General features: G+C 40.7%; 1 protein-coding gene across 7 annotated transcripts in view; it reads right to left on the reverse strand.

Annotated features, from left to right (window-relative positions):
- The window catches only part of RAD51B (RAD51 paralog B), a 407,540-nt gene that overhangs the window by 112,470 nt on the left and 267,599 nt on the right, over window positions 1-27,471 (reverse strand). For all 7 annotated transcript variants that reach the window (XR_005105307.1, XR_005105308.1, XM_037394547.1 and 4 more), the window contains one exon: window positions 27,169-27,247. Coding sequence is in view for 5 of the 7 variants with exons in the window: in XM_037394547.1 (XP_037250444.1) it covers window positions 27,169-27,247 (79 nt within the window). In the remaining 2 variants the exon portion in view is untranslated. The remainder of the gene's footprint in view (window positions 1-27,168; window positions 27,248-27,471) is intronic.

Consider the following 27,471-nt stretch of genomic DNA (forward strand, 5'->3'; position numbering starts at 1 on the left):
TAGGACAAGTCATTCAAGCAACACTGAGTGTTCAAATGATGCTTAAAAGCTCAATAGATAATGCTGCACAGAAGAGAAACTCTGTTTAGGCAAACTCTGTGCATACTTCACAGTCACATCAGGACTGGCTCCCAAATACAAAATATGTGGATAAACCATGCTAGTAACCGATTAATGGCTATTGTTACTCATCACAGGCTTAGAAAATATCATGAAAAGCTAAATTACATCTACAGTATGTTAACTCTCATAGTCAATTTATCAACAGTTCAAGATAGGTGGTTTTGTTTTTTGTTTTGTTTTGTTTTGTTTTGTTAGGAGTCCCATTGAAACACTGATGGCATCTTCAGCAACTACATCACTATTGCTCTGATGTGTTTGCACAGTGGCTCTCAGCAGGTTCTGAAAAGAAATGGGAAGGCTAAGATCACTTTCTTGATGTATATATTACTGTGAGATCCAAGTCCTTGCTGGATCACAAATCACATGGTGTATTAAGGGTTTATGATTAATTCTGGAGATTTAAACTCCTGTTTTGCCCATAAGCCATGAATGGAAACGGGCTAAAAAAAAAAAAAAGAAAAAGTGTTTGATGAATCTGGGATATGGAGTAATAGAACTTGTTAATCAAGGAAAAAATAGTGAGTTAATTTAAGTGATAGATGTGCTTTTAGCATCCTGCCAAGTAGATCAAACCATTACCTTGTTTCAGGAATCTGGTGAGAAATGATAATATTAGGTATTTTATATTAGAGAAGAGTCTTTGCAGGGGTCCATATAACTTCATTCATGTTGGCAATTTCTATATTAAAAGGCCAGCAATAATCTGTTCCATTAAAGAATGGAACAAAATCCACTCTCTACAAGATGGTTAGCAGAGTCCCTTTTTCTTCTTTGTTATAGCCCAGATTTAAATGTAAACTGACTATTAGGTGAGAACTCTGTTATCTATTACCAATTCCTGAAAACTTCAACACGATTTAATCTCTTTATAGCCAATACCAACATTTTTTCCTACTGGGGATAAAAAGCAGTAAAAGCAAAAGTAATATCCAAGCCAGTCCCCAAGCTTCAGAAGGCTACACAACATGCAGGTGACATCCTATACTCTAATACATTTCACTAGACGATAGATGAAGAGAGATTTCATACAGTATGTAGGGATGTAATATTAACATCAAATGCATTCCAACTCCCTTATCTCATCTAATGAGCCGTTTAACAGTTGATCTATCAGGTCAAGTCTTTGAATCAGTTTTGTGCCATGGGAGTAAAAGTTGCCTAATATTTAAATAATCAGTTTTTTGACAAAGGTGAACTTGATCAGTAATAAAGATTGTTTCCAATCTTCAAAAGGTCTCTTCCATTTCTTTCCAGACCACTACACAAAACATCACAGTACATAAAATACCTTGGTCTAATCCACTGCCACTTGTTTTCCTCTTTGCCATTATTTTTTGAGCTTTATGAAGTACTTTTGTAACTGTTCTGGGCCTAGAGAAGGCATGCTCTTACTTTCCTATGGAAACTAAGGACTTTCATCCTTCCACTGCCAGAACACACACTTGCACACGAATTGGCACGTTCTTCTAATCACAAAAATAATTAAAAAAAAATCACAGCTGCAGTATTAATAGCAAATATATTCTGGTTCATGTCTGGTTACACTCGGGTGAACACTGATAAGTCATGTGTGTGGTTCTCATACACAGCTCTGCCACTGCATCACCAATCCTAACATGCCTCAGCCTCTTTTTAACATTGTCATACAGCTCAGTCCTGAACGGTCTCTTGCTGATCCAGTCCTCTCCAGTATTAATGATGCACATGATCTATTATAGTTGGCACCATATAGCTGGTAGTTGCTTCTTAACAGAAAAATAAATACATGGGCCTTCATCTTCCCCCAGAACCTGAGACTTCAGTACAGATAGGCAAGTATGCCAAATTCTGCAGCAATGCTTCCTCCAAATGAAAACTTTCAGACGTCATTCCTGAATATTTGCAAAATACATGATGAAAAAAGATCTGTCCTAGTTAAGCTGTTTTGTGTGTCCTCCTAAACATCACACAAGTGGTTCAACAATACATATATAAAATGAAAGTAAAGCATCACATTAAACAAAACTGTCTATATTGGGCAACTGTGTCCCAAAACAAAAAAGTGAGCTCTATAAGCACCATCTCAGCCATCTTAGGATGTACATACCCTGCCTGATTTTTGGCTGATCTGTATTGTGTTTACAGCATGGGGAAATTACTGTGGAAGCAACCCTAGCACCATTTTTCAAGAGTAGACCAAGGCTGGGCTTTGAAGCAGTAACACTGAGGCAAATCACAATATCTTCTCTGCCAGCAGTCCTAGTACAGCAGGTTCTTCGCTACTTGCTACACTCAGGCAGTGTTTGTAGAAAGTCACTGAGTACCTTGAAGAAGCAAGTGTCTGACCTACCATAGTATTCGCCTCCAAGTGCACAGTATTCCTAGCACAAAGTTAAGCACTGGGGACTAGCACGCCGTGGCATTCACTGTGCGGCTTTACAGCACATGCAGTTAGAGTATGTTCAGTACAACAACATACCGAGAACAAAATGCTTTAGCAAGAAACACTGAAGAACACTGCGTGAACGGCATGGTATCTTTGGACCATCACCAAAGCACCAGGTCAACATAATACAAGGTAATATGCAAAAATAGAGCTTAACATAAACAGTAGGAATGGGAAAACACTGCCAGACATTAATGAAATGCTAACTTTCCTAGCTTGGGAAAATTACCGCATCACTACAAAGCCATTGCTTTGTAGCTTTATTCAACAGCAGAGAAGGATGCCTAAAGAATTCCTTATAGGCAGTAAGGAATTTATAGATTCTTTATTAAAAAAGTATTTTTTTAAACGTACCAGGTTCAAATGTAATGTGCAATCCTATGAATGTCTAATCAGTTTTGCTTTCTTCCTCTTCTCGCTTTCCAATTCTGGTCTCCAGGACAACTACACAGCAGCAGAAGAAATTCCTAGTAGTTCAGGACATTTTTGTAATTACTAAACCTGGTTTAAATGACCTTACAACAATATGCATTATTGTGTGCAATAATCAGTTACAGGGAAAAACTTTGCCATAAATGATCAATATTCTTTCAAAAAAGAACAGCGAAGGTTGCTGCCTTAAAATGCCATCACTGTTACAGACCTGTTTTAACTTTCCCCACTGTAGCCTGAAATAGACTACCTGAGCTAAAGGGGCACAGCACAGAGGAGTCGTGCTCTGAGATCTTCTTCTTCCTTTGATGTAATTAGCCTGCATTACAGTCTGTGCATTACAATTCCGTGCCCACAGCTTACAAAAGAAATGTTCAAAAGCAAGAAACTGACAGCATTGGGAACACTATGCTACGCGAGGCCTGATTTGTAAGTCAAATTCAATTACATAGAAGGAATTGCAAACACTGAAAGGCCCCCCTAATCCAGGCTTCGCTCTTCTTGCAGTACCACATTAACATCATTAAGAAGGCACTGCCTTTCACATGCCACCATGGGCCAAAGCAAGCTGCCTGTCCCAACATGAGCGACCAGACTCAAGCACTCTGCCTCCATTCCAGGCCCCTGTAACGCCAGCGAGCCACAGGGGGACGGGGCACCACACTGGATGCTGCACTCGAAATGCCTGTCCTCTCCTTCTGGCACAGAGAGCACCACTGTTCCTTTTAAAAAATCCCCCGCTCTTCGCAAGGTTTGTTTTTCTAACTGGTTCCCAGAAACCTCTTGGGGGTTCCAAGCCTAGAAAAGTAATTACTGCATTACTTTGGCCACAGAAACAATATCAACCTTGTTAGACTTGGCCTGTGGAGACAGCCAAACACCTGCTGCTGCAGCATTTATTTGATAAGCTTCATGGTTCGCTAACATAAACCTGATCCTGCTGACCTGCAGGAGGATGAAAAGGAGCCGGGGGAAAGGGTGGAGCAGGTAGGTGATCTCACGGCCCTCTGGCCCAGCAGCTTATAGCCCTCTCTCCCAGCGAGCTCCCATTTCTCTTTGCTTTCTTGTTCCCTGGTGAGAGCTTCAGAGAATAGGTTTTCCCCCTGCAGTTATGCAGGCAGATGTGGAAGGGGCTAGGATTCCCATGCCTTATGACGGATTAACTGACAAGTGCGGGATCAATACGGGAATTGTTCTAGCTCTGGCTGCATCTGTAGCCTTCCAAAGCACACAGAATAGCTGCACACACTCTCGTTGGCATGGTGGTGCGTGCACTGAAAGGCTGGCTTAATACCAAAGTCCATTAGTTAACAGCAAGGGGGGAAGGAAGGGCTACAAATCAGGCAAATCAGCAGATAAAAGGTTGGGGAGAAAAGCAGTTGTAGAAATACAAACTTGATTTTTATTCCTCAAACGAAGCTGTTTTCTTGTTTAGTACAAAAAAAAAAGAAAGTGGGGGTAGGGGAAATAAATGAGGTTTTGTCCCAAACAGGACCATTGCTTCCAGTGGATGCTGCCAAGCAATATTTGAGGAAAAACCAGAAGTGCCAGGGGACTTAGCAGGAAGGAGAAAATAATCTTCCCAACTATGGTGCTTGATACCAGGAAAGAAACTTATTCTTCTGAAAGGCAAGCTTGCCTCCTTCTCAGCCTCACTTTTTTCTAGGCAGCAGGAATAAAAGTGGACTATCAAGAAAACCAGGAAAGGACATTTCCATATATCTGCTAGTTGTCACTTACATGGAAAGGGTTTGATCAGGACAGTATGTTTTCTGCCTCTGTCTCTGTATGCTGATAGGGCATCTTGGAGATAGTGAGAAGCAGATGAATCACTTTGGATATCAGAGACAGACGAAACTTTTATACAAAACCTTGCAAAAATCTGAAGACTAAACCTCTGAACATGTGTGAAATTGTCTACATGAGGCATCTTTTATCTTATTTCACCCTCTTCCGCTGGCTCAGAACTTCAGGAACTTTATTTCCTGATGGAGAAAAAAACTGCGAAAACTCAAATAATATGCCATGACATTTTCTGGATAGATCCAACCCAAATCAAAGCAAAAACCTCAAAAGAAAACTTCTCTTGTGGAACCTCAAGCCCAGTTTTGCAGGTATGTGAAATTCAGATAATGAATGATAAACATCTGAAGTTTTGGACTAGTACCAACATTCCACTTTTGTATTCACCCTTTACTGCACAGGACTCACAGCATCAAAGCAAAATTCTAAGTATACTCAGAAAACCAGCATGACTGGATTTTCAGAGCTCTACTAACACAGCCAGCTGTTCTTCAATTTTTGCCTTTATTGACTAGCCTGTTTTCTCTCAGAACAGTGTAAGACAGATTTTTTAGAACTAGTAATTAAGGAAGATAAACAGGTAACCTGATACTATTAGGAGACTTGTGGAAAGTGCTCCAAGCAAGAAGACAGAGTGTAAGTGAATTTGACCCACGCTAGGAAGCCTATATTGCTTGGAAGCCTGTGGGTACAAAAGATTCACAAAGTTAAGTGCTGCCCAGCATGAAAATCTTGAGAGCAATGCACAATACATCCAGCTCCTGGAAAACGCACCAGACTGAGCCATCTTAGTTTCCTTTAAAACTGCTGATGACTGAAGCAAATAACTTCATTCTTCCTCCACCATTTTGCTTCATGCTCTATTGCAATGTTCACCAACAGGCAAAAAAGCAAACTGAAATGACTCCAAATGCATTGTTCACCCACCAGGCAGTGGTAATAAGGAAGGACTCATGGCCTGTTCCCCAACAGCTGCTAGAGAGACCAGCAGCAAAACTCCTAGGCTAAAAACAATTCTACTGCTTGGAGTGCTCTAAATAATAAAGCCAAGCCATTTCAGAAAGTATTACAAAGCATCACGGGTAAAGTATTGCAACGACTGTAAAGAGCCTCCTAATGGTACTTCTGTAAAAAATCTATCATATTACAGTATGCTTTTCTGTATCATTCTGCCTTTTCATCTTAAACCTAGTTTCAGACTGTGAGGAAATGTACACCTTATACAGCAGCTTCTGCCCATAGTTTCTCCAGAACACTGTACAGTTTTCCCAGAGCACTGTACAGGCAGGAGCTCCCTGAAGGATATATATTTCATGGTAAAATACTGATAGACTGTTACATTAGCAGGAATAGTTTTAAAGAAAGCTGAACAGGTTTAACAGCAGCCAGGGTGAATTACTGCTGGTCACCATCCGAGAAGCGGCACCAAATGAGCTTGACCTGACAGATGACAGCACTCTGAAACCACACTAAATTTGGAGCACAGCAAGGCAAATGAGAAACAATGATGGCCATACAGCTCACTCAGAGCATCCTCCAGAGAGCAGCCATATGCTGACAACAAACACTGCAGCAGAAAAGAACGAAAATTGTACGACAGCTTCTTAAAATAAATCCTCCCAACAGGCCCTGCTTCCTGTTCTCTTAACAGCCACCGGACCAGAGGAGTCGAGCTTACTCCGAGTCACGTAAATGCATGTGCGCACAAGAGCACTAAGCTCTGGGTGCCTAGGCATGTGTGGTTGCACATACTCTTGTGCAGCCAGCTACTGGACCACGAGAAGAATGTGAAAGCAGGATGTCTCTCTCTCCATTTCCTTCCTCTCTGCAGAGAACTGCATGTAGTTGAAAATTGAAAAATTGAGGGCTTTTCCCTCTCAACAGGTAAAACATGAGCAGGTCTTGCAGAGCCTTAATAGTGTAATACTATTAATACTTAATACTTAAGTAATGTAATACTTAATAGGTAACTACAGCTCAGTCTGGTACCGGTACTCAAGAGTTAACACATCATCTCTGCTGTGTCACACTCCTGGGAATTCCCAGGATCAAGACCTTACCACTATACCATTTTCTATGACAGGGAAGGACCAGATTGGACAGGGTCAGGGTACAGTATCAAGATAAAACTTTTTTAATTGTAACTGAATATTTTGCTTTCAAATCTTTTCTCTCCTTTTCAAAAGCATATTTCTAGCTTTATTGTTGTGAAGACGATGTTTTACATTGTGAACTGAGAGTAAGCAATATAGTAAGTTGCCCAAGCTTGCAAACACACTCAAACAGGTTTCTCGAAAATAACTTCCACATCATAGCTTGACGCCTTGAAATGACTGTCCAAAAAAATCCTTCTCCGCAGAGTTTTTTTATCTGGTTTCTTCTGGTTTGAATCAATGGAAGAAAAAGACTGTGGCTTTTTGTTACAACTTGGGTTAAAACCTATTGAAACTGGTAGATCTAGCACTACATTTCCTTTCAAGCTATATAAGGCTACAGTTAAATACCTCTTTGTTTAGTAATTGCTAAAAACAAAAGACTGCAAAAAAATCCACAGGCTGAACAGGGTCTGGACCTCAGAAGACAAAGGGAATCATGGGAACAGATGCCCCAAACACGGAGATTAGGGCACTGAATAGTGCAGCTCTGCTCCCGAAAGTGTTGGGGATGAATATGGTATCTTTGTCGATATACGAAGCAGACCCTAACATGTGAGGCTTACTGTAAGACAATATTAAGTACATCATTTTAACTACATCAAACTACTGCAATTAATTATTTGGTATTTTGCTAGCTGTCACTCAAAGCATGTGGAACAGTAAAACTGTCTATTTTGGGGGGAGGTAAAGAATAACAAAAACAAGCCATCAAAAGCCACCCAAAATGAGTTTACTCTCTCAGAATACTGACAGGTTACTTCCAGCCATAAAATAAATCTCTGAAACACATTAAGCAGGTGAAAACGACTTTAGTTTCATCCTTTAAACCACACCTTATCCTTGGCCAAGTCCTAGGTGGCTAGTTACTTCCAGTTATTTCTGAATAAAGTTTTAACCACCTCTGTTGGAGTCATCATTTTCTATCATGTGTTGGGGAGAGGGGAGGAAGTGATCTGTCTGAGCATTAGACTGACTGACAGAATAAAAACAAAAAAACCCAAAACAAAGTAACTGAAAAGGACAGCAGACCAATTGACTTACAGCAGCATTTGAGGAAGGCCTAGAAGAAAGTGAGACACACAATAGTATCCAAAAGCCTTTGGGTCACTTTATTTCAGCTGCATCATACCCTAAGTTTTGTCAAGAAGAAATATGGGCAGGAAATGCTAAGAAGATTTCCAGTCCTTCACCCTGATATTCAGTCTTTCTTACAGCATCAGTGCATCAAACCAAACTTGACTTATCCTTAAAAAATGATCTAATTCCCAAAAGCTCTGCATCATCTCTGGCCTGTTTTCAGAGCACTGCAGCACACAGGAGGTGGACTGGGTGCTGAGTGGGAGGTACGGCATGTGTTCAGGAGAAGGAAGGACTAAACGAGAATCCCATGGAAAAACCATGTCCTGCTCAACCTAGTCTCCAGATGACCTGTCAAGCAAAATATAAGGGATTATATGTGTATTTGAACCTTTGCTTGAATTGACTCATAAAGTGGAAAAGCCATAAAAATGCAAAATTCATTTTGGAAAAATATGCCCAGATAAAGATACATAAGGCTTTCTGGATAAATGTGCAATACCTGATTTCTGTGTATATATATATGGCCTTTAACACTGTACAAATGGAACATCCTACATATAATGCTGAACATTTCAGTATCTCTATAAATTAGAAACGAAGATGGAAAACAGGACATGGAGAAATTTTTTTGTCCACTACTACCCAAAACTGGTAAGAATTAGCAGCTGAAGCCAGATATCTTCAGACCTCAATCTTTAAACCATATTTCCTTTGATATTACTCACTCCTAAGGCACATTTAAAAGAGCAGTGAACAACTGATGCTGATTGTTGTGGCTCATTAGCCAGTCTGTGATGGAGACGTGCGCTGTATATACTCCTTTACTGTAACAAAACTTTGCACATGGGATTGAAGCACTGGGAAACCATACACCCACAGATATTGTCTCAGTCAACCCTTCCTTTCAAGGCCCAGTTCCACTCCCTCCTCCATCTCAGTCCCTCTATTAACCTCCCCATTTGCCTTTTAGTTTTGCTTAGATTACAGGTTATCTTCACTAAGTACATGAGAACGGTAACCAAAGACTACCTATGCCTAACACTATCACTTAAATAATTTCCAGCTCATGATTTACTGTTTGCTTCATTTCTCCACCCACTGTCTTGCTTTTTTAGGGCAAAGACATAATTTCTTGCATGTTGCTAGAGGCCTACACACACCAATGAGGCTAAGAACCCAATAAAAAAGATTTAATGGCAAAGGGGATGAATAGAACATTGGAGTATTTTCCCTTCAAGAGAAAACAGTATCTTGCTACTTTGGTGGCAAAGGCTCCTATGCACAGAAGAAGCTGCTTTCTGAGAGTGTGGAAGTACTTTGGCTCAACATGCCCATGTGTCTGCTGATCTGATTCTTCAATGAGACAATTCACTGTCTGTTTCTGGGGACAGAATGAATGGAGAAGTTAGATCAATTATCTGAGAGTCTTTAGGATGTACTCTGACAGATGATGAAAGAACTCTAATATGTAATTGAAATACCCTGTACCAAAATACTCACATTAAACCTCAGCTGATTACATGCAGGTCTGAGCTATCTCAGACCTTCAGAACAGGAATTGAGTTGTTTATCAGTGAAAGCCAAACTACTAAAAAGCTCGCTGCCCACTACAGAGCCTTTGTGTTAGGTAAATTAGCTTCAGGAAGAGAATCAAAATGAATCAAAACCACATGGAGATCCTCTCCCTTTATCCCCCTTTTTCCCCTTTCCTTTCGCTATATGAATCCCCTCACCAGGAGACAGAGGCCAGTTCAGTCTAATTTAGTCCAGTGTTTTTGTTTCCTTAAGTCTCAGTCTTGGGCTGAGTCCATTAATAGGCTGCAGCTGATTTTAATCTAGATGAACTCAAGACTCCTCTCTTCTTTGGTTTTAAAAAGATTACAAATTGTGTGTTATATAAATAGAGGGGAAAGGGGAAAAAAAGAACCAGAATGAGTAGAAAATCTGCTCTCCATTAGCTGACCTGCTGAACAAGCCTGTGATTCAAATAAAGATGAGAAATGAGAATTGTGGGGGGAAAAAAACACAAGTAAAAGCTCTAGTGATACTGCACCCAGACATGCTGGTAAGAGGAGATGCAGTAATGTCTGATAGCTACCATTACCATCGTAACAACACAGAAGAGATATTAATGAGACTCCAAAAGTGGCAAACCAGATGTCTCAAAGACTGTTCTGATAGTCTGCAGCACCCCCTCCCAGTAAAAATCACTTTGATTAGCAACTATGACCTCTTTGTATCTCATGTCTCTCTGGTAGCTAAGGTAGAATAAGTTGGTCTCAGACTAGCTCCTGGTAGATACTTTTGAGTATGAAAGAATGCTGCGATATCCACGTGGACTGATTCAAGTGGGATCTCTAAAAAGGGCTTCTGAACCTAGAGAGAGTTGCCTCAGATCAGTGCTGAGGTAACTTGGGAGAACAAGCGATAAAGAAGGTGTATGGGTATGTTGTCCTCTAAAGAACTCGTTCTAGGTTCCTTGGGGCAAGTGAAGGAAGAAACAAAGCCCATGCCAGTGTAATGCAAAATTATTTCTCCTTTTGTCCACAATACCTATTCTAGATTAGCTATAACAAGTACAAAAAGAAAAGGCAAACTAGTCTGCTACAAAAGGTAAATAGAAGAATTATTTTTGGTATGATACAACAGCTCAGAGGCTTTAACACAACAGTCTTCTTACCACGGTAAAGTATGACATAAGAAAATCACTTCCCTGTAGTGCTGTTTCTTAATGACCGCAGTTTTAGAGGGATGTCAACAAGGCTGTCAGTACTGCTATACACTAGTACTAATCTGATTATGGTCAAAACGCTTTTGTCTTACCGGTATTAAACCACTCCGTGTAGACATATTTGTTTCTTCTCCTCCAGTCACACAGAAGGAAGGAGAACTGCATGTCATAATCCTCTTCTATCTCAGAAAAGGCAATCTCTTCAACTTTCTGAACTACCTAGGTTTATTCTTGTTCACTTAGTGCAGTGTGGTTTCTGTACCTCACCCTAATGTTATGTGCTTTCAGCCCCAGATCTTCCAGCATCAGTTTCCTTTATTAATTGTGTGCTGATTTTTAAAAATAACATGTTTAAACACTTAGAGAATGCTATCATATGATACTGTAAGGATCTGAAAATTGGGAATGCCAATCTTATATTGTTTTAATTTTGGGTGGGCAGGGGCTGGGCTTTTTGTTTTTTTTTTTTTTACACCAGCCTGAATTCTCTGGCTGCTTTATGTTACTCTGGAACTCTACACACAGCCACAGGACACTGGATGGTTCAAGACTGTGGATTGCGTGAATCCATGATTATTTAAATAATTGCAATAAACTGCAAATGTGATGCTCATTTTTCTTGATGTTCAACCTTAGTGCTGATGCACTAGAAGTTTTTCTTTAAAGGAATCTCATGAACAGTTCATACACAACTGCTCTGTTTAAAACTGGCCACTGAGGAGCAAAGCCAAACATGAAGGGACCATGAGCAGCAAGCGAGTACAGTGTAACTACTCACAGCACCCTGCAGTCACAGTCCTGGTGGAGAGCAGTAGGATGGCAGCCACTTGGAAGGAGAGTTACAGAGTTGTCTGTGACAGACTTCTGCTCTTTAACTCCAGCTTAAAAATATCAATTAAAAACTGCTTTCAATCTACAAGGAAAAAAAAGTTTTTAATAACCTATGAGCAAAATTTCAAGTGAGCTGTACTCACAAACAATAGTTCTCAAGAACATGGAGTCTTGATGTCATTATGATAACTTTTAAATCTCAAAATAGCATTTGATTCCTCAGAGACTCCATTTCAGAAGTCCAGAAATGTTTTTCTCTGCTTGCTAATGCTGTCATTTTGGGAATCACACACAACTGTTTTACACAAAGAGAGTAGATACCTTCATAAAGTAAAAATCATGGCTTTTGCGATTAAAAAAGAAATACAACAGACGTAGTAAAAGTGTTAGTAATTAATGATAAACTGCAGATATGCAGAGAAACAGACGGACAGACAGACATGAGTAACAGAAATCACATGATCCTATCAGCTTTACCTGAATACAACCCCTTGTAATAAGTTTCAGTTGCAATGACAAAAGTGCCTGGATTAAACCCAGCAATTTTTCATTCCTTGCTAATGGGGTAAAAGTAACTTGGAAGAGGTCTGTATGCAATCCCTGGAGGTTTTATTTGTATAACTTTTCTGGACTTTGACTATGACTATATTTGATTGCATGTGGGTGGCTGTGAGACGGGCGGACAGCTGGGTGAAAAACTATGACAAAAGGAATCTTGTCCCATTTCCTGCCTGCGCTTCATTCACTAATGAGCACTGCTCTGGGTCATTCTCAAGATTTCTTCATCTGTTGTTGTCTCGTCTGCAAAAGGGGCACCCCAGCAGTAGAGCTGTTGTCAGCTTGTCTTGAGAGTTTATTCTGCTGCCTCTCACCCCTGCAGCTGTGTGGGATTGTAAGGCCTGGCTGTAAACAACGCCATATTTCGTGCTTCTTTTTGTATGACTTGAAGGCCAGTCTAAGGCCAGATGTGTTTGCTGGTGTAATCTGTTTCCCATTTCTTGTAATAAATGTGAATCTCAACAACTAATAATAAAGTGAAATCAGAATTTATCTGTTGTCTTCTTCAGTGTTATTTGTGTTGGAAAAAGAATGTTAATAAAGCGTAGTGAAGTCCTCAGTCTCCTCTTTCTTCCTGGAGTGCTTGAAATGTTCAGTGAACCTTCTCCTACGAGTAAACAACCAGGCTGGTCAATCTGATGCCATTAGACTCATGCTTGTAGCAACCAATATCCCTCTTGCTGGCTTGTGGAAACAAAGCCATTTTGCTCCTTTAAGAAACACTGTTTTGCAGGAACACTGCCTCATTTATTCTTGTTTCCTTTGTCAGATCAATTCACTTCAAAAAGTTGCATCCTGGTAAGAGGTTTAATCTTTTTACTAGGATTCTTTTAGGAAAGTCTTTTACCTGTCTGCACACAGGTTTCAGATAACCTCCCACAGCAAACTATTCTGTTGCTAAGTCCAGTCCCTTGATTAGAAACCCCTTTAGAGCAGCCACACGAAGACTGCATCACTCCCCCCATGTCCAGGGTAGCTAGCTAGCTCCCTGCAAGCTCCAGTAAGCCTCTATCCAGTAAAAAGGAATAAAACACACCCAATTTCATTATATCAAAGAGATGCCTTTTGATTTATATTCTAAACTGGTACTGAAATAGCTTTCCCCTTCCAAGCAGGTGGAAAGGTAAGGCAGTGGGTAAAGGAATGCTGCAAGGGCTTAGTCTACCCCCATTCCACTAATGGCCCACAAGACATGTGCTGTTGCAGTGCAACACACGGCTGTGCTCTGCACAACTCTCCCTCCCTTCTTTCAGGTTAGACCATGGTCATATCCAACCCCATTCCTCATATCTATTATAGTGGGACCCTCACTCTCAAGTAAAACCTCTGCTTGTCTGTCATCTGTCAGAGATACTCCACCAACGAGAAGGAATTCCATTAGGCATGGCTTTGATACCAGACTCCCAGTTCTCTGATATCTGCTGTGGAATGGCTGGAAGAAAACAGGCATATTATGAGCAATCCAGACCAAATAATTTGGTTGTAATAGCAGGCCGAGTAGGCCTCAGCTCTAACAAGCTGCAGGTGTTATGAAGGACATATGCAAGGCCAAGGGAGATAAAGAAACTGTGTATTCACAGAGAGGTAAGAGAATTGGACAGAAAGATGAGAAAAAACAGGATGCCTGCACAAGAGGGGAGCAGCGTGTGGGCACCACACTGGGACCAATCATAGGGGAGGTGGAAGCGTGTGAACAAGTAGTTTTAACCTGTCACCTTTTGCATAGCAAAGCCTACGTTGCGTGTGTATCTTTTGCCGAGAGTATAAATTGCTGTAAGTCTTTTAATAAAGTGGCACTAACTTGATCACATTGGTCGTATAAGTTGTGTCCGAGCCTTCCACGTCAACAATCTGCCACATGGTCTTTTACATCCTTTGCAAGTTGAAACAATGATAGACAGACAGACAGTCATAGAAACAGTTTCTATAAAAAAAGTCATAGGGTTGTCATTTCCCCAAGAAGTCTTTCAGAGAAATGCTCTGAAGTTTCATCCCAAAGGAGGTTTTGCCAAGCCTTCTAGCCCTGGGAGGGAAAGGAAACCCCTTCCACAGTGCTAGGCAGCTCTAATTACAGATGCATCAAACCAGCACCTACTTTTACTCAAGATAATTGTTCCCTGACAGTACTCAGAAGCTCATCTATTGTCTTCAATTGCACTAATGAATCTTAAGTTACTCACTCAGCCTTGCTAGTTCGGTTCAGCAAACGGGCCACCAAAAACCTAAGTAAATTCTATTTCTTCCGTGCTTCTTCAGTTTTGTTTTCACAGCCATGTACAAAAACTGTAACTGCATACATAAACCTCCATGACTGGCATAACTGAAGACAACTGTTTTAGCTGGCACAGAAAACACAATTTATTCCATTAAAACTGGTCATGATGATATGTGAGAAGGAAAGAAGTTCTTTTAGCTTTTAGGAAACAAATTAATTTCTAGGGTTAGCAATTAGGAAAACAAAACAAACCCAAAACATTTGTATTTGTAGGCTAGGTATACTCGCTGTGTCTAGATTAAGATATGCTAAATGTAATCTTGGATTTTCTTCTGCAAAGAGCCACGACAGTTCAAGATGCTAGCAACGTAAAAATCTAAGTCATTCTCCCACTGCTTCATCTGGGTTTTCAAGCATTTTACTGTGCTTTCACATCTACTGTGTGAAGTAAAGATCAATCTGTTTCCAGAAGGCTACTTTGGTGGGTGGTCTGACTTCATTCTATTTCTTAATCAAGACGTTCAGAGTTTTCCTTCCATTTTCTGTGTTGAACTTGGTGGTTTTACAGACCCACAATACCAATAACATAATATGGAGTATTTGTTTTATTTCCTCCTGTATCCAGCATGGTTTTACACACAAGGTGATCACTTCCAGAACCACAAGAAGCATATCTAATTTGAGCTTGGCCCTAGTTCTCCTGCCTTCACTGGTTGTGTATATAGTTTACCTACTATGACTGCTTCAAGAATATTCCTTACACTTGACCCTCTCAATAGTTTCACGGGATCCTCTCCATTCTCTTTGTATTCATACCAAATGCTTTCATTCTGCCAAATCAACATGCCCTTAGAATACTTGCATTAAATGTAACAAAGCCATTTTCTCTAACTGAAGTTCTTGTTCTGTCTACAGTAATGTCGGTAGAGTTTTCACAAGACATAATCTATGAAGCCACTGTATTACAAAAAATTTGCTAGCAGTCTTCTGAAACTCCTGTCTTACCCACTGGTGAAAGCAAATCTCTTATCTGAGCTAACCAATAGGATAGAGTTGTGAGCGCAATTAGATTTTGGAATTATGGAAATGACCCTGCCATAAATGTGTGAAAGTGTCATTTCATACATCACACACTACGGTAACCTGTGAATTAACAAGAAATCAATTGAATGTGAAGACAAAGCTCGTAAGTATTTGTGGGCTGCTTTCATTTTGTGTCCAGAAATTTCAAAGCATCATATACAAGGAGTGAACTTTATTTATCAGAACCAAAATATGCACCCACTGTTTTCAAACACCCCAGCAACACAGCATTGCCTCTAATGTGGTGTAAATCTGTTTCGCCAGTATCTCTTAACGCATAGAGACAGTACATGGACTAGACAAAGGCAGAATAAGACTAATGCACAGGCAGGCTAGGCAAACTCACATGATTGCAAGGAATACATTTAAACCATAACCTGAGCTTAGCTGATGACACAGTCATTGTCTGAGTCATCTGAAAATCTGAAACAATGGCTCTGAGCATGGTAAACTTTGTCATTAATCTGACAGTGTGTCAGCCTCATGACATGAAGGATGGGGAGGGGGACAGCACGGATTCTGCCACTTCAGCAGACAACTCAATGGGTGGAGCAGGAGCAGAAAACTACAGTAAGCCTGACTCAGTCTCCAGCACATACATTCCTGATGCTTCAGCGACATGACTGAACTTTACACTCAGGACACCCGGTGCCTGTCACACTCAATAAGGAAACGGCATCCCTTACTGTTCCTGATGATGAGCCACAATACAGAGAAGGAATCAAATGGCAGAGGAGCAGCAAAGCAGAGAAACCAGGGTTTCAAACTAGGGGTTTAAAACCTCACATGACCTAAATAAATACTAGCACTGACATATCTGAATTGGGGCTGTCATGCAAGGGAAGCCTAGTCTTTGATAAACAGTGTGTCCACTCTTAACCTTCTGAACTATCAATTTTTCCTGTCTGATACCGCAGAAAGGTTATGCTGCAGTGCCCCGTGCTTCCTCACATTTAAAGTTAGGGCAGCCAAGGGCAACAAAGACTCCTTCCTCTCTAGCCTGATAGCAGAGTTCTTCCTTCCTTTTGTTCACATGAAGAACAAACACTGAGTTGAACAATAACAGTGGATGCTTCATTATGATGCTCCTGGGCACCCAGCCCTGGTTAGCATTATCTTACCACTTGGTTTTGTTTTGAAGGAAACCATGAATAGTCCTTTCAATTGCTGGTATTTCAAGATCAACATTACCTCTACTTCCTCTGTTTTCAGGTCTCCTTATTTTACTAACATATGGTACTAAAAAAAAATATAAAAATGACACAACCAATAAACTGAGAAAACTGCCAGTCTATGAAGTAAGCAGTAACAGGCAGCCATTTCAACTAGTTTTCTCTGAACCAGTTAAACTACTGATTCTGAGCATTGGGGGGTGGGGGAAGAAAACCAAAACCAAAGAAAGCCAAACCAACTTAATCCGTGGCAACTACTGAAGGAAGTGCACATGAGGAACATAGTTTAGGCTTGGAACAGGTTTTATTTGAAAACATCTAGACATCTGATCACACTTCCTGAAATCGACAGCAGCAGCAGACCCCTCCCTGTCACATTCTCCTACTTTATAGACAAAAAGGCCTTTAGTCATTCAGCAAAATCCATACCCTCTGATCCATAACTGACAGGTGGCAAACCCAATTTACCACAGACTTATCACTTGTGCATTCCTGCAGACTTTGACTCTTCTCGGACAAGTAATTGTTTTGGACAAGTTACTAAATTATCACTCACTTTTCACATTACAGGAAGGACAGGTGAACAAATATGATGACAATTGCACAGTCCTCTCTGGATCATCAACCCAGGCATAGTCAAGAAGCTTTACTGAAAATAGGTGTCAGTGGACGCAGTTGTTCCAGTGGTGACTGGGAAGGGGAGCAAATGGGGGCAGACAGCTTCATCCTGAGCCAAGGCTCTTTTTCTGGAAAGGTCTGTCCACAAAAGACACACTCTTGAACTGTGAGGCAAGCTGGCCTCAATCAGTGCCACGCTGTCAACCACCAGCCCTCAGGTGGGCCAGCTCCCTTTTAAACTCCCATTTACCCCCTCCGCCAGAACAGGACCTAAGTTTGCAGATTCAGTTTGTGTGCTGACGTTTCCTGTGCCCTTGAGGGATGCAGCAGTAACATGTCCTTCCTAAGCCCAGGGAGCTGAGACTAGCTGGAGGGATGACTTTCTCCCCTTGTGTTCAGATGTGACAGTGGAATTTAGTTCATTCTACACCGGAGAAATCGGGCCTTGCTCTGACTTCTGGCCACTGCTTAAGAACCTTTCCTAGGGCATGACAAATCTTCCAAATGAAAATAAACAGTGCCTCAGGTGGCTGCTCCCCTGGCTGCCGTTACAGTAGGTGAAGGCTACGTGTCAGCTGTGTGACCACTCATTCCCCAGTGCAGCTTAATGCACATTCGAGAGAAAAAGAGGGAGGAAATCTCTTTCTCAAGGAAAAGAAAGTATTCCGGATGAATAAAAGTTAGCTCTGTTAATAGAGTCCTAGTCAGTATTATTCAGCTGGAAGGCCTGCAGCGATGAAGCCAGACCACAAAGTTGTAAGGAAAAGAGGGCTGAAAGGCAAAGAAGAAACAACATACCTTTGAGCTCTGGTGTGCGCAGCATGAGGCCTTGCCTCTGTATCAGAGATGAAGGTGGCTGGGATCACATTACAGAAGTATCAGAGTTATGCTTTAACCACCCTAATTTAGCGGTTTTAGCTTTTGCTACCACATTAGAATACATTGGCTTGATTTTCAAAGGTAGTAAGTTCCCACTGACTTTAGTGACAGCTGCAGCTCTAAAAATCAATTTAGGATAGTTTGCATATTGAGAAGAACTGAAGGAAAATAAAAGGCCTATTGTGTGGATACGAAGAGTTTAAACACTGCTGATGGGTGGTATATGAGTCCCTTCCCTTTTCAAATGAATTTCACTTCATGTTTTGTTTGGTTTTCCTGTTGATGATTCCTGCACCCTCCAGTGCTAAGCTGGTGGGATCCCACATACTTTTCCTGGCATGTGGTGTTTAAAATAAGAGACCTCAGCAATCGGATATCCTCAGCATTTCCAGCTATTGAACACAATCGTGAGTACTGTGATCCAGTTTCAGAGCAGAAAAGAAAAGATATATAGGAATACTCTCCCTGTGCTGGTACAAGGCAGACAAAAGAAAACTAAGCAAACAGGATGTTCTGCTCCTCTGTGAACTTCAGCAAACGGCCATGGCAGACAGGATACAGTCTACAGACTTGCAGCTGCAATGGATGTGCCTGGCTGCCCAGTACCTTGTCCTGGGTAATTCACTTGCAGCACAAAAACAGCATCAAGAAAGTAAAAGGTGTAATGTGCAGTTCCCACCCAACATACCTCAAGACTGAAGTCCTTCATCAAACACATGCAGCCTGAGGGAAGAATGTGATGTCTTCTATATGCTACTAAGCAAAAAAGTCTCATCCCTAAACTCACTCAAAACATCTTCACGCTGAGGTCTCCACAACAGCACACAGCACTCTGAGAAATCACTCCACTGCAAACTGCTTGATAGTACTCTTAATAGTCCCACAACATTTTCTAGAAATACCACTCTTCACATCTCTCCTTCTGCTTTTGGAGAGCGCACCTTCACAGGGCACTGGACTATATGGAAGATTGTTTCTGTAATGGAAAAGCTAAGAAGTTTAAATGAAAATGAGAATCAGTGGACAATAAAGTAAAATCTTTCCAACAACGACATCTCTTGTTGAACTGTTAATTGTAGCATCATCTGCCTGTGCTTCCTCTTCACCCATGCAGTCATGCGTGCACTGCCTTCCCTCAGTTGAGCCCTAAGGCAGACGCTCTAGGATTATTCAGGTGGCAAACCAAGGAACAGCTGGGGTTGGTACACCATGCTCTAACAAACCGTTGGCTAAAGTTGTTGCCTCTCTCATCTCTGTAGCCCTTGGTTAACTCAATTCGGCCCTGAAATTCAATGTCACAAATTTTTCAGGGGTCTTCACAGAACTGAATGTCAAAGAACCAGATTCTGGTTTCATTAGAACACACAGAATGAGAAGTGCTACAACAATCATTAACGCTATGTTAAAAGTTCAAATGAACATTACAGAAAATACAGTAACAACCCAAAGTTATTAAATTTAAGGAATGACTGTAACGAGGAAAACCTTTTGAAGCAAAAACCTGTTTGTTGGGAGGGTTTATCACATGTGTGTCTGTTTCTATGAAAGTGCTACATATTCCTGTTACATCTTATCAAGACAGATTTAAACTTATATGATAAGGTCATTTATGTTTGTGGTTAGTCCCGCTTTAAAGACAGGGCAAGTCTACACATCAGATGCAGAGATACCTGAGGTTGTTCTAGGTGTGTTAATTCTGGAATCATACAGAAAGTTTCAAAGAAAAACAGCACTGGGGCCAAAGCAGTGAGAACCCTATTTGCAAAGTGTTAATCCTCTGCTATTATGCTCCCACGCCCCACCCCCCACCCCAGCCCTAGGCAAAGTTTTCTCGTTTAGATGAAGTGCTATTCAAATGTGCTTATCTACATAGGATTGCATTCTGGAGACTTCCAGGTTTAGACTGTAGCTAACTCTTGGATCTCTGAACCACTCTCACCTACCCAGCACAAGGAACAATAAAGCATCCAGCATTTCTCTTTGGCAGCCTGGTTATATGCTCAGAGATTTTACAAGATCTTAACATGGAGAATATATAAAGGTCCTATAGCTAAATTGCGTGTGCTACAAAGGCTAAGCTCATTGTTAATTGTCGTCTTACAAGATAAAATGCCAATAGTGATGGCTTTACTAAACATGCTAGTGGTGAAGCCACAACAGACATAACCTTTGAGGATAGCAAAAGTCTACTTGTGCCTATGTGAGAAAGGGATAAATCACAGTGTGACTTAATTGTTGCCTTTCATAAGCTGCACACAAAAGCATGAGACTTTATTCTGTCTGAAAAACATGTTCTGGACAGACATTTTTTTGGTCCTACTCATGAATGTGTTCACTGAAGAACATTAAGTCCATTTTAGGTACACTTGACCTTATTCTCCAGATCTGCAACTTGAAAAATGTAATGTCACCTACATTAAATCCATGCAACTCCTAATAGAGTCCTGGTCTTCTATGACAACATTTAGTTCCCAGAATGATATACTGTCATAAATCACAGATACCACCTCAAATCAACAGACAACTTCACTCTTTATGTTAAAAGCCTTTTGGAAAAAAGGCCATTTGCTTTAGCACTGTGCTGAAAACACAGGGGAGAAGCCCACTTTGATCAGGAATTCATTACAGAGACTCTGGTAAGGAGAGGATTTCTCTGAAGTGAGACCATTTTGTCCCAGGAAGTCTATGCCAGCCTCAAAAAGAGGGAAATGTCTTTGCAAATACGGACTTTTACTCTTCAGCTCATTGTTTTAACAATACTAGATTAAAAAAAAATAGTTTTGATTCACACTTATGTAATGAGAACAGACTTGGCACACCGCCTGCACTAAGGTTTTTTCATACTACATTTAGTAAAACTTAAGAAAAAATAAATGCTGGCATTCAGTTGCAATCTACCAAAGCATTCATGGACATGTTTGGCTTTCAGTGCAAGAAAGCAGTACTGTATCTTTAGTGTCTCTACATATGCGTTCAGAAATAAGCAGGTAATTCAATACTTTGTGCAAAACTGGATTTATCCAGCATAATATACTCCCACAAGTTAAGCTCACAGCAAAAAGCGTGGCCAGAAACTTTACCAATCTGTTGCCTACTATACCACTAGAAAGATCATGTTTTCAGACAGAAGCATTTATTTTTATTGACATGACAGTTTATTTTGTTTCTACTGGATGTAAACCCAAGATGCCTCTAGTCTCCGTTCACAATTAAAATATTCTCCCTCTATCTCTCCTCATTACCATTTTTATTTGGTTTTGCATCTGTACTTTGTTTCTCTGGGCTCCTTTATTTGGCAGCCATGGAGTCTGATTACACCAGCAAGGCTTTGCCAACGCTGCTGCAGAGCAGTAGAGCAACTCCCACAAAACCACCTAGTGAGTACACCCTCACCCAAGCAAATACCATTCCTGGGTCAGGTTTAGTAACCCATTCCTCAAAATGCCATGAACTGGTTGGACAAAAGGACATTTTTGTTGATGTCAGCTGTGACTTTTCTGGCATGGGATGACGGGAGTCTTACTTTTTTCACATTCCTTACTCCCAGGATAGACCTAGCCTACAAACCAATCGTGCTTTTTTGCTCTCATTATTACAAACCTGTTAGAAATAGCATGAGGCTTTCAGTGTCCTGTGGGGAATACAGCAAAAACGGTTCCACCCCACAGAGATCCTAACAATGATCAGTTCATCTTTCCCCCTCCAACAGGGCTGGAAATCACCAGTGGCACTGCAAATCTGTTACCATCTCAATAGAAATGCACAACTTTATTCCCATTAATCTGTCTTCCATCCATTCACACATCAAGTACAACCCTGCTTCATTTTACAGATTATATCCATGTTGCTCCAGACAAAGCTCACTTTATAGTTACAGTTCTTCAATTGAATAAAAGCTTTTGATGTAGTAAATCATTGTCTCGCACTGTTCAAACTCACACAATACAATACAAATAATGCTGCCCTTTCTTTGAGAATTCCCTTTCTACCTCACTACTCATTTCTTTACAAAATAAAACGAGGCACTTTTCACTTGCTTCAGCCATATAAATTAGTTATAGCACTTCAGAGATAGTTTGCCATGCTGCACTACAAACCCAGGCCCTATATTATTTTGAGATCAAATAAGCCTCTTTTATTACATTAATGACAAATGAAATATAATGTACACAGGTTTCCCTAGATTTAGCTCTTCCTAGATCTCTTCCCTCTTAGTACAGTGAAACTTTAAGACATTCTCTTCTGAGGGCCACATATCTTTTGTTTCTACTTATCAGAAGTTACCTGCCTCAATAAGACATCACAGGTAAGGTAAGCGTGGTTGCGTGCACACAGACATGGGTGCAGTGGAAAAGAGGGCAGGAGAACTGGTGGATTGATCAGTTAACTGAGCATCCAGTTCTGCTGGCACAAAAATCAAACTCTTCTCTTTAGCAGCACAAGGTATACTGCCCTTTTCTTGGGTAGTGAGGGGAGCCAGTCAGCATGAGACAAAAGTTCTGAGGTTAAACCTGCAGCTAATTATAACTTTCTTCCAAAAGGAAGAATAAAACATAGCAGGATAAATCTTAATGTCAAGTACACTCATGCAAAACGGCAACCATTTAATAGCAACAGTGCTTTGTTTAGCACTGAAGGTCATGACAAGAACTGAGGTCAAAAGCTGAAGACAGGCAAATTCTAATCTGAAATACAGAACAAATATTTAGCATCAAGGTAGCTAAAACTTGAAAACACTGTCAAGCCAAACCAGGAACTCACATTTCTTGACGCCTTCGAATAAAAGTGAATGCCTTTCTAGAAGACATGATTCAGAGTAACGTAAGTTATCAAGTACTTGAAGAAAACATGTATGATATATGGGAGGTCAGTTTGGATGAACTGCTGATTCCACCCATCCTTAAACTCTATGAAATTGAAAATAAATCATTACTCAGAAACAAGTCCTAGCTCACTAGTATTACTTGCCTTATGTTTTCAGTGCTTCTGAGCTCTTTCAGTGAAGAGCAACGTTAATCACTTGGTTAAAGCATTCAGCAAAAAGTCCCAACAGACTCCCCAGTTGGCAACCAGCCACCATGATCCCTGTCTTCTTTGCAGCACCATCCTCTTGGTGAGAGGATGTACTTAGATGAGGATGTACAGAGGTGAGATGTACTTAGGTGAGATGGAATGAAACTTACGTTCACAAACAGCTGAGCTACCAGTTGCTATTAGCTAGGCTCTGTTGCTAGCTCGTATTTATGCCCCAGAATGCTGCTGCTTCTAAAGCTAGACATTGAGAGTTGACCACAGAATACAGCTTAAAACTGACATCAGGTTATTTAGCCTATGTTCTTTTTGCATATGTGTGTGCATGGCTAAGTGGCATCTTCTAGTTCAGCTGACCTAATCCAGTATGTGCTACATTCAGCTTCAATGAAACTGCTAGGCAAGAACAGCCCAGAATCTGTTCTAATTGATACACCAGGGACAGAATTACGAGCTAATAATTTCCAATCCAAACCAGAAATTATATCAATGTCAATGAGAAAAATAATCTTGTGACTTGCACCTTCAATCAAGTAGTTCTGGACTTTTTTACTGTTGTTCATCTTTTTAACAGTATCACTTCATTCACTTTAACTACTATATTGAATGAGAGAAGCAAGAGCAAGTCCTTAAACAGAATACACAAACAGACAGTAAAACTCCCAGATTTTGCGGTGCTTAGATACAGGCTTCTGCCTCTCCGTTTAAGATCTCTACAAAACAGAGATCTGCTGTCAGACTGGATTTTGTACTCACAAGTCAGGTTTATCACAGAGTCCCACTGTACAGCATGGCAGTACATTACATGACATTGTATTGCAATGTAAAGGCAACTGAGGCTTTTTTTGGGTTTGCATTCTACCCCCTCCACAGCATGGAGCATGCTGAAGCAAAGAAAGGAGGAGACTGAAGACTGACTTCCCTTGCTAAATCTCTGACTGGCCAATCTTGCTTTCCAATCATCAAATTTCATTTCTCTAGTCTGCAAGTGGAAATAAAAGAGTAAGTGAATGGATTATTTTCATCCCTGAACAATTCAAGTTTATAAAAGCGGAGAATTTTCTCTGTGGCACCCTTGGGCCTTCCTTTGACAATAAAAGAGAAGCAGTTCTGCCTTCACTAGGGTCTCCTCCGAACACTTCTGTGCTTGCACTGAGGCCATGAGATGTAAAGATACCAGGGAAACAGAGCAGCGATTTACATTGACAAAGAGGATTTTGATACACTCCTCCAAATGGGGCAGCATTACCATCTTAATAGCCTTTTGCTCTCAGCCCTCTTCCTGAGGACGCTGGAGATTTTTTGCAAATGGAGAACAGTTCCGCTTCCCATTTTAACTGCAACAATAGCAGAAGGGCTCCTTAAACTGCATCAAATAGCAGCCTGTGAAATCCCTAACTAGCCACACTGCCTCTCCTGCCGTTTTATTATCCTCTGGCCCACAGAACAAAAGGGGGGGAGCTCCTCCTCATTTTTAACCTATTCCACACACCCTAATCCCTCAGAGGTGGCAATGGAAATTGCTTGTGGAACTGTTAAATCACACTTTCACTTGTCTTTCATTCCCCATTCACCCTTGCTAATCAAGGAGTTTCCAGCCACATTTTCCGATATCAATTTGTTTATGGCCTATTGGTTAACGGTCCTGGGATGGGACCCCCTGAGTAAAAAGAAAGAATCCTGGGCACTTTAGCCAGCTGCTGCTTCTCGCCAGTTCCCACACCCATCCACTTGTTCCCATCAGCCACCCTGAACGTGCTCACCTCCTGACACCAACTGAATTAAACAACAAAGCTTGAATGGGAAAGCTGCTTTTGCAATCCGGCTGTGGGACAGATCCGACTTGTTAGTGCTATATGATGTCCCTCAAGCAGCAATGCAGGGACATTCCCTCACCGTCTGACCTACGGCCGGTTGCCTTACTGACATCTTCTTACCTTACATCCAGCTTCACTTTGGAAAGAAGCACCAGCTACAACTCTCATAAAAACTCTAGCCCCTCTTGCATGAGGCAGCCTGGTGCCACTTTCTGCATCTTATCCAAAACAGCCATTTCCAGGTGATTTGCTTGCTTCCTCTTTCCACAGAAATAATGATCACTGGAGTGTGGGATGAGAACATGCAATATTTACTTTGTACAACTCAGAAAGATGGCTTGCGTGTTAAGTGCTTACAAGTGTCTAAAAGTAGTCTGGGGCACATCACCAGGGGAAACATAATGGTGTAGTTAGAAAGTAAGAAAAGGCTTACACAAGGAAGAGCTTCAAGTTGCCTTCCAAAATATACTAAGAACGCCTGATATTGAAACAGCATTTACTTAGAGAAATTCAAACTGGTATCTCATCCATTTTTAGAAAAATTGTGAATAATGTTTTAAATGTGTACCCCAGAAACATAAGGATACAGGGAAAAAGGCAACTGTCATACTCATAATACAGTGCTATGCTTCTATCAGAGAGTCCTGCACCATCATCATTATGTGTTACCAGGCCCATTTGTTCCTTAAAGGTAGGTCCACTCCTTGGAAAGCTGTATTCCTGGCTCACAGAAAAGAACCTAAACAAATTAAGATTCTCTCTGAATAAATGCTTCCCATTTCTGAAATGGGAAATCTTTCCCAAAGTTTTACTACATTAGGGCCTAAGGACAGAGCAGGAAATTGTCTGCCTTTTTTTGTAATGACCAGAAACATCTCTGCAACTCAGAAGACATTCAAGATAGAGAAGTAGCTTGCCTTTTGCCCTATACTGAACTAAAATATGTCTAGACCAACTCTTGCAAGTCATCTGAGTTTAAACTAATAAAAATAGTTTCTAGTTTGTGTAGCCTTTTAAAAATTACTTTTACCAAATAAAGCAGATCAAATGCCCAAAATGCTATCAAGAATACACGGGGTATAATATTCAAAGGCTTAGGAAACAGCAGATGGAACCCCACGTTATCATTATGGAGCTGTATCAAATGGAAGAAAAAATGTATGATAAAACATTTTTGGTTTGTTTTTTATTTTTTTTCCTACATTGTGTATCATTAGAGATGTAAGTGTATTTAGTCATTAGTAAATGTAAGTATGTCGTTGGTCTGGTACAGCCTGTTTGAAGGTGAGAAATGGGCAATCGGAAGAGAATTGTTCACATACCTTAAAATGTTCATAGTGCTGTATGGGATCAGTGATTCTCAATCACTGGAACCTGTGAAATAGCTATACTCACTCGTCTTAATGCCATGGCTGCGTATCAGAGTGTACCTTTTGAACAAAAAGTGACAGGCACTAACTAGTTTTATTTAGTCTGATAAACTGATGCAGCGATCAGGAGCCAGGTGTGTATCAACAGACAGTAACTCAACCAAATTGATCTGTGAATGTCTGCCCAAAAGTAAGGACATTAAAGGAAGATTTGTTGGGATAAACGGGGAAAGAAAGGAAGAGCTGAAGTTCCCTTTTTGCTGTGGTCTGAAAGTACATGATTTAGGACATGGCCACAAGGAACCCTAGTTCCCTGCCATCATGGTAGTCATATCCAGCTTTTCAGTATACTACCTCATCTCCTAGAGAATCTGAGGATTATTTAAGACCATGGGGAATTAGCAATAAAATTATCACAAAAATAGAGAACAGATATTAATTTCCTGTATTTTTATTGTTGTCAAGCCATTTGCTAAAGAAGAACCATTTATTAGAGCAGGTTATTAATGATAGATGGGTATGCTTCTCCCGGAGAAACCTATCCCACAGGAGCAATGTTGCCAGAACCATTCTACTTTACCTTGAAGGAAAACAGGGAGCCTCGATTAATAATTTCAGAGCCCATTCTTAGATCCAGGGGAATATGAAAAAACTAATGTAGTACAATCCAAGACAAAACAGTGAACGCAGCAGAAGGACTGCCTTTGTTAACCAGACTGTTTAAATGTGTGGGTTTTTAATTAGGCACAAACAGCACCATTTTCAACAATAGTTGCTGTTACCTACATTCAGCCTGCTTAAAATACTAACTAAAAAGGCAAAGCAGTCAATGCTCTGGTCTTACCTTGCAGAACCAAGCCTGATTTCTCAATGTTGTAGAGAAAAGCGGAGAATGGAGCAACAGGGGATTTAGCAACCAGAAGCTGCAAAACAAACAAGTAATATATAAGTACTCATCTTCATAACATACTGATCAGAACTCAAATCCGTAGAATAATCCCACTGGACTTAACTTCCAGAAGTAGTAAAGCATATTGCACAAATAACAAGGTAGTTATTGTTCTAGCCCTGTCACTTCTAAGTAGAGGTCTTCTCATGCACATGTATAGATCCTGCTGCATTTTTAAAAGGAGCATAGGTCCTAAAA

The sequence above is a fragment of the Falco rusticolus genome, chromosome 7, assembly GCF_015220075.1.
Source record: "Falco rusticolus isolate bFalRus1 chromosome 7, bFalRus1.pri, whole genome shotgun sequence".
Lineage (NCBI taxonomy): Eukaryota > Metazoa > Chordata > Aves > Falconiformes > Falconidae > Falco > Falco rusticolus.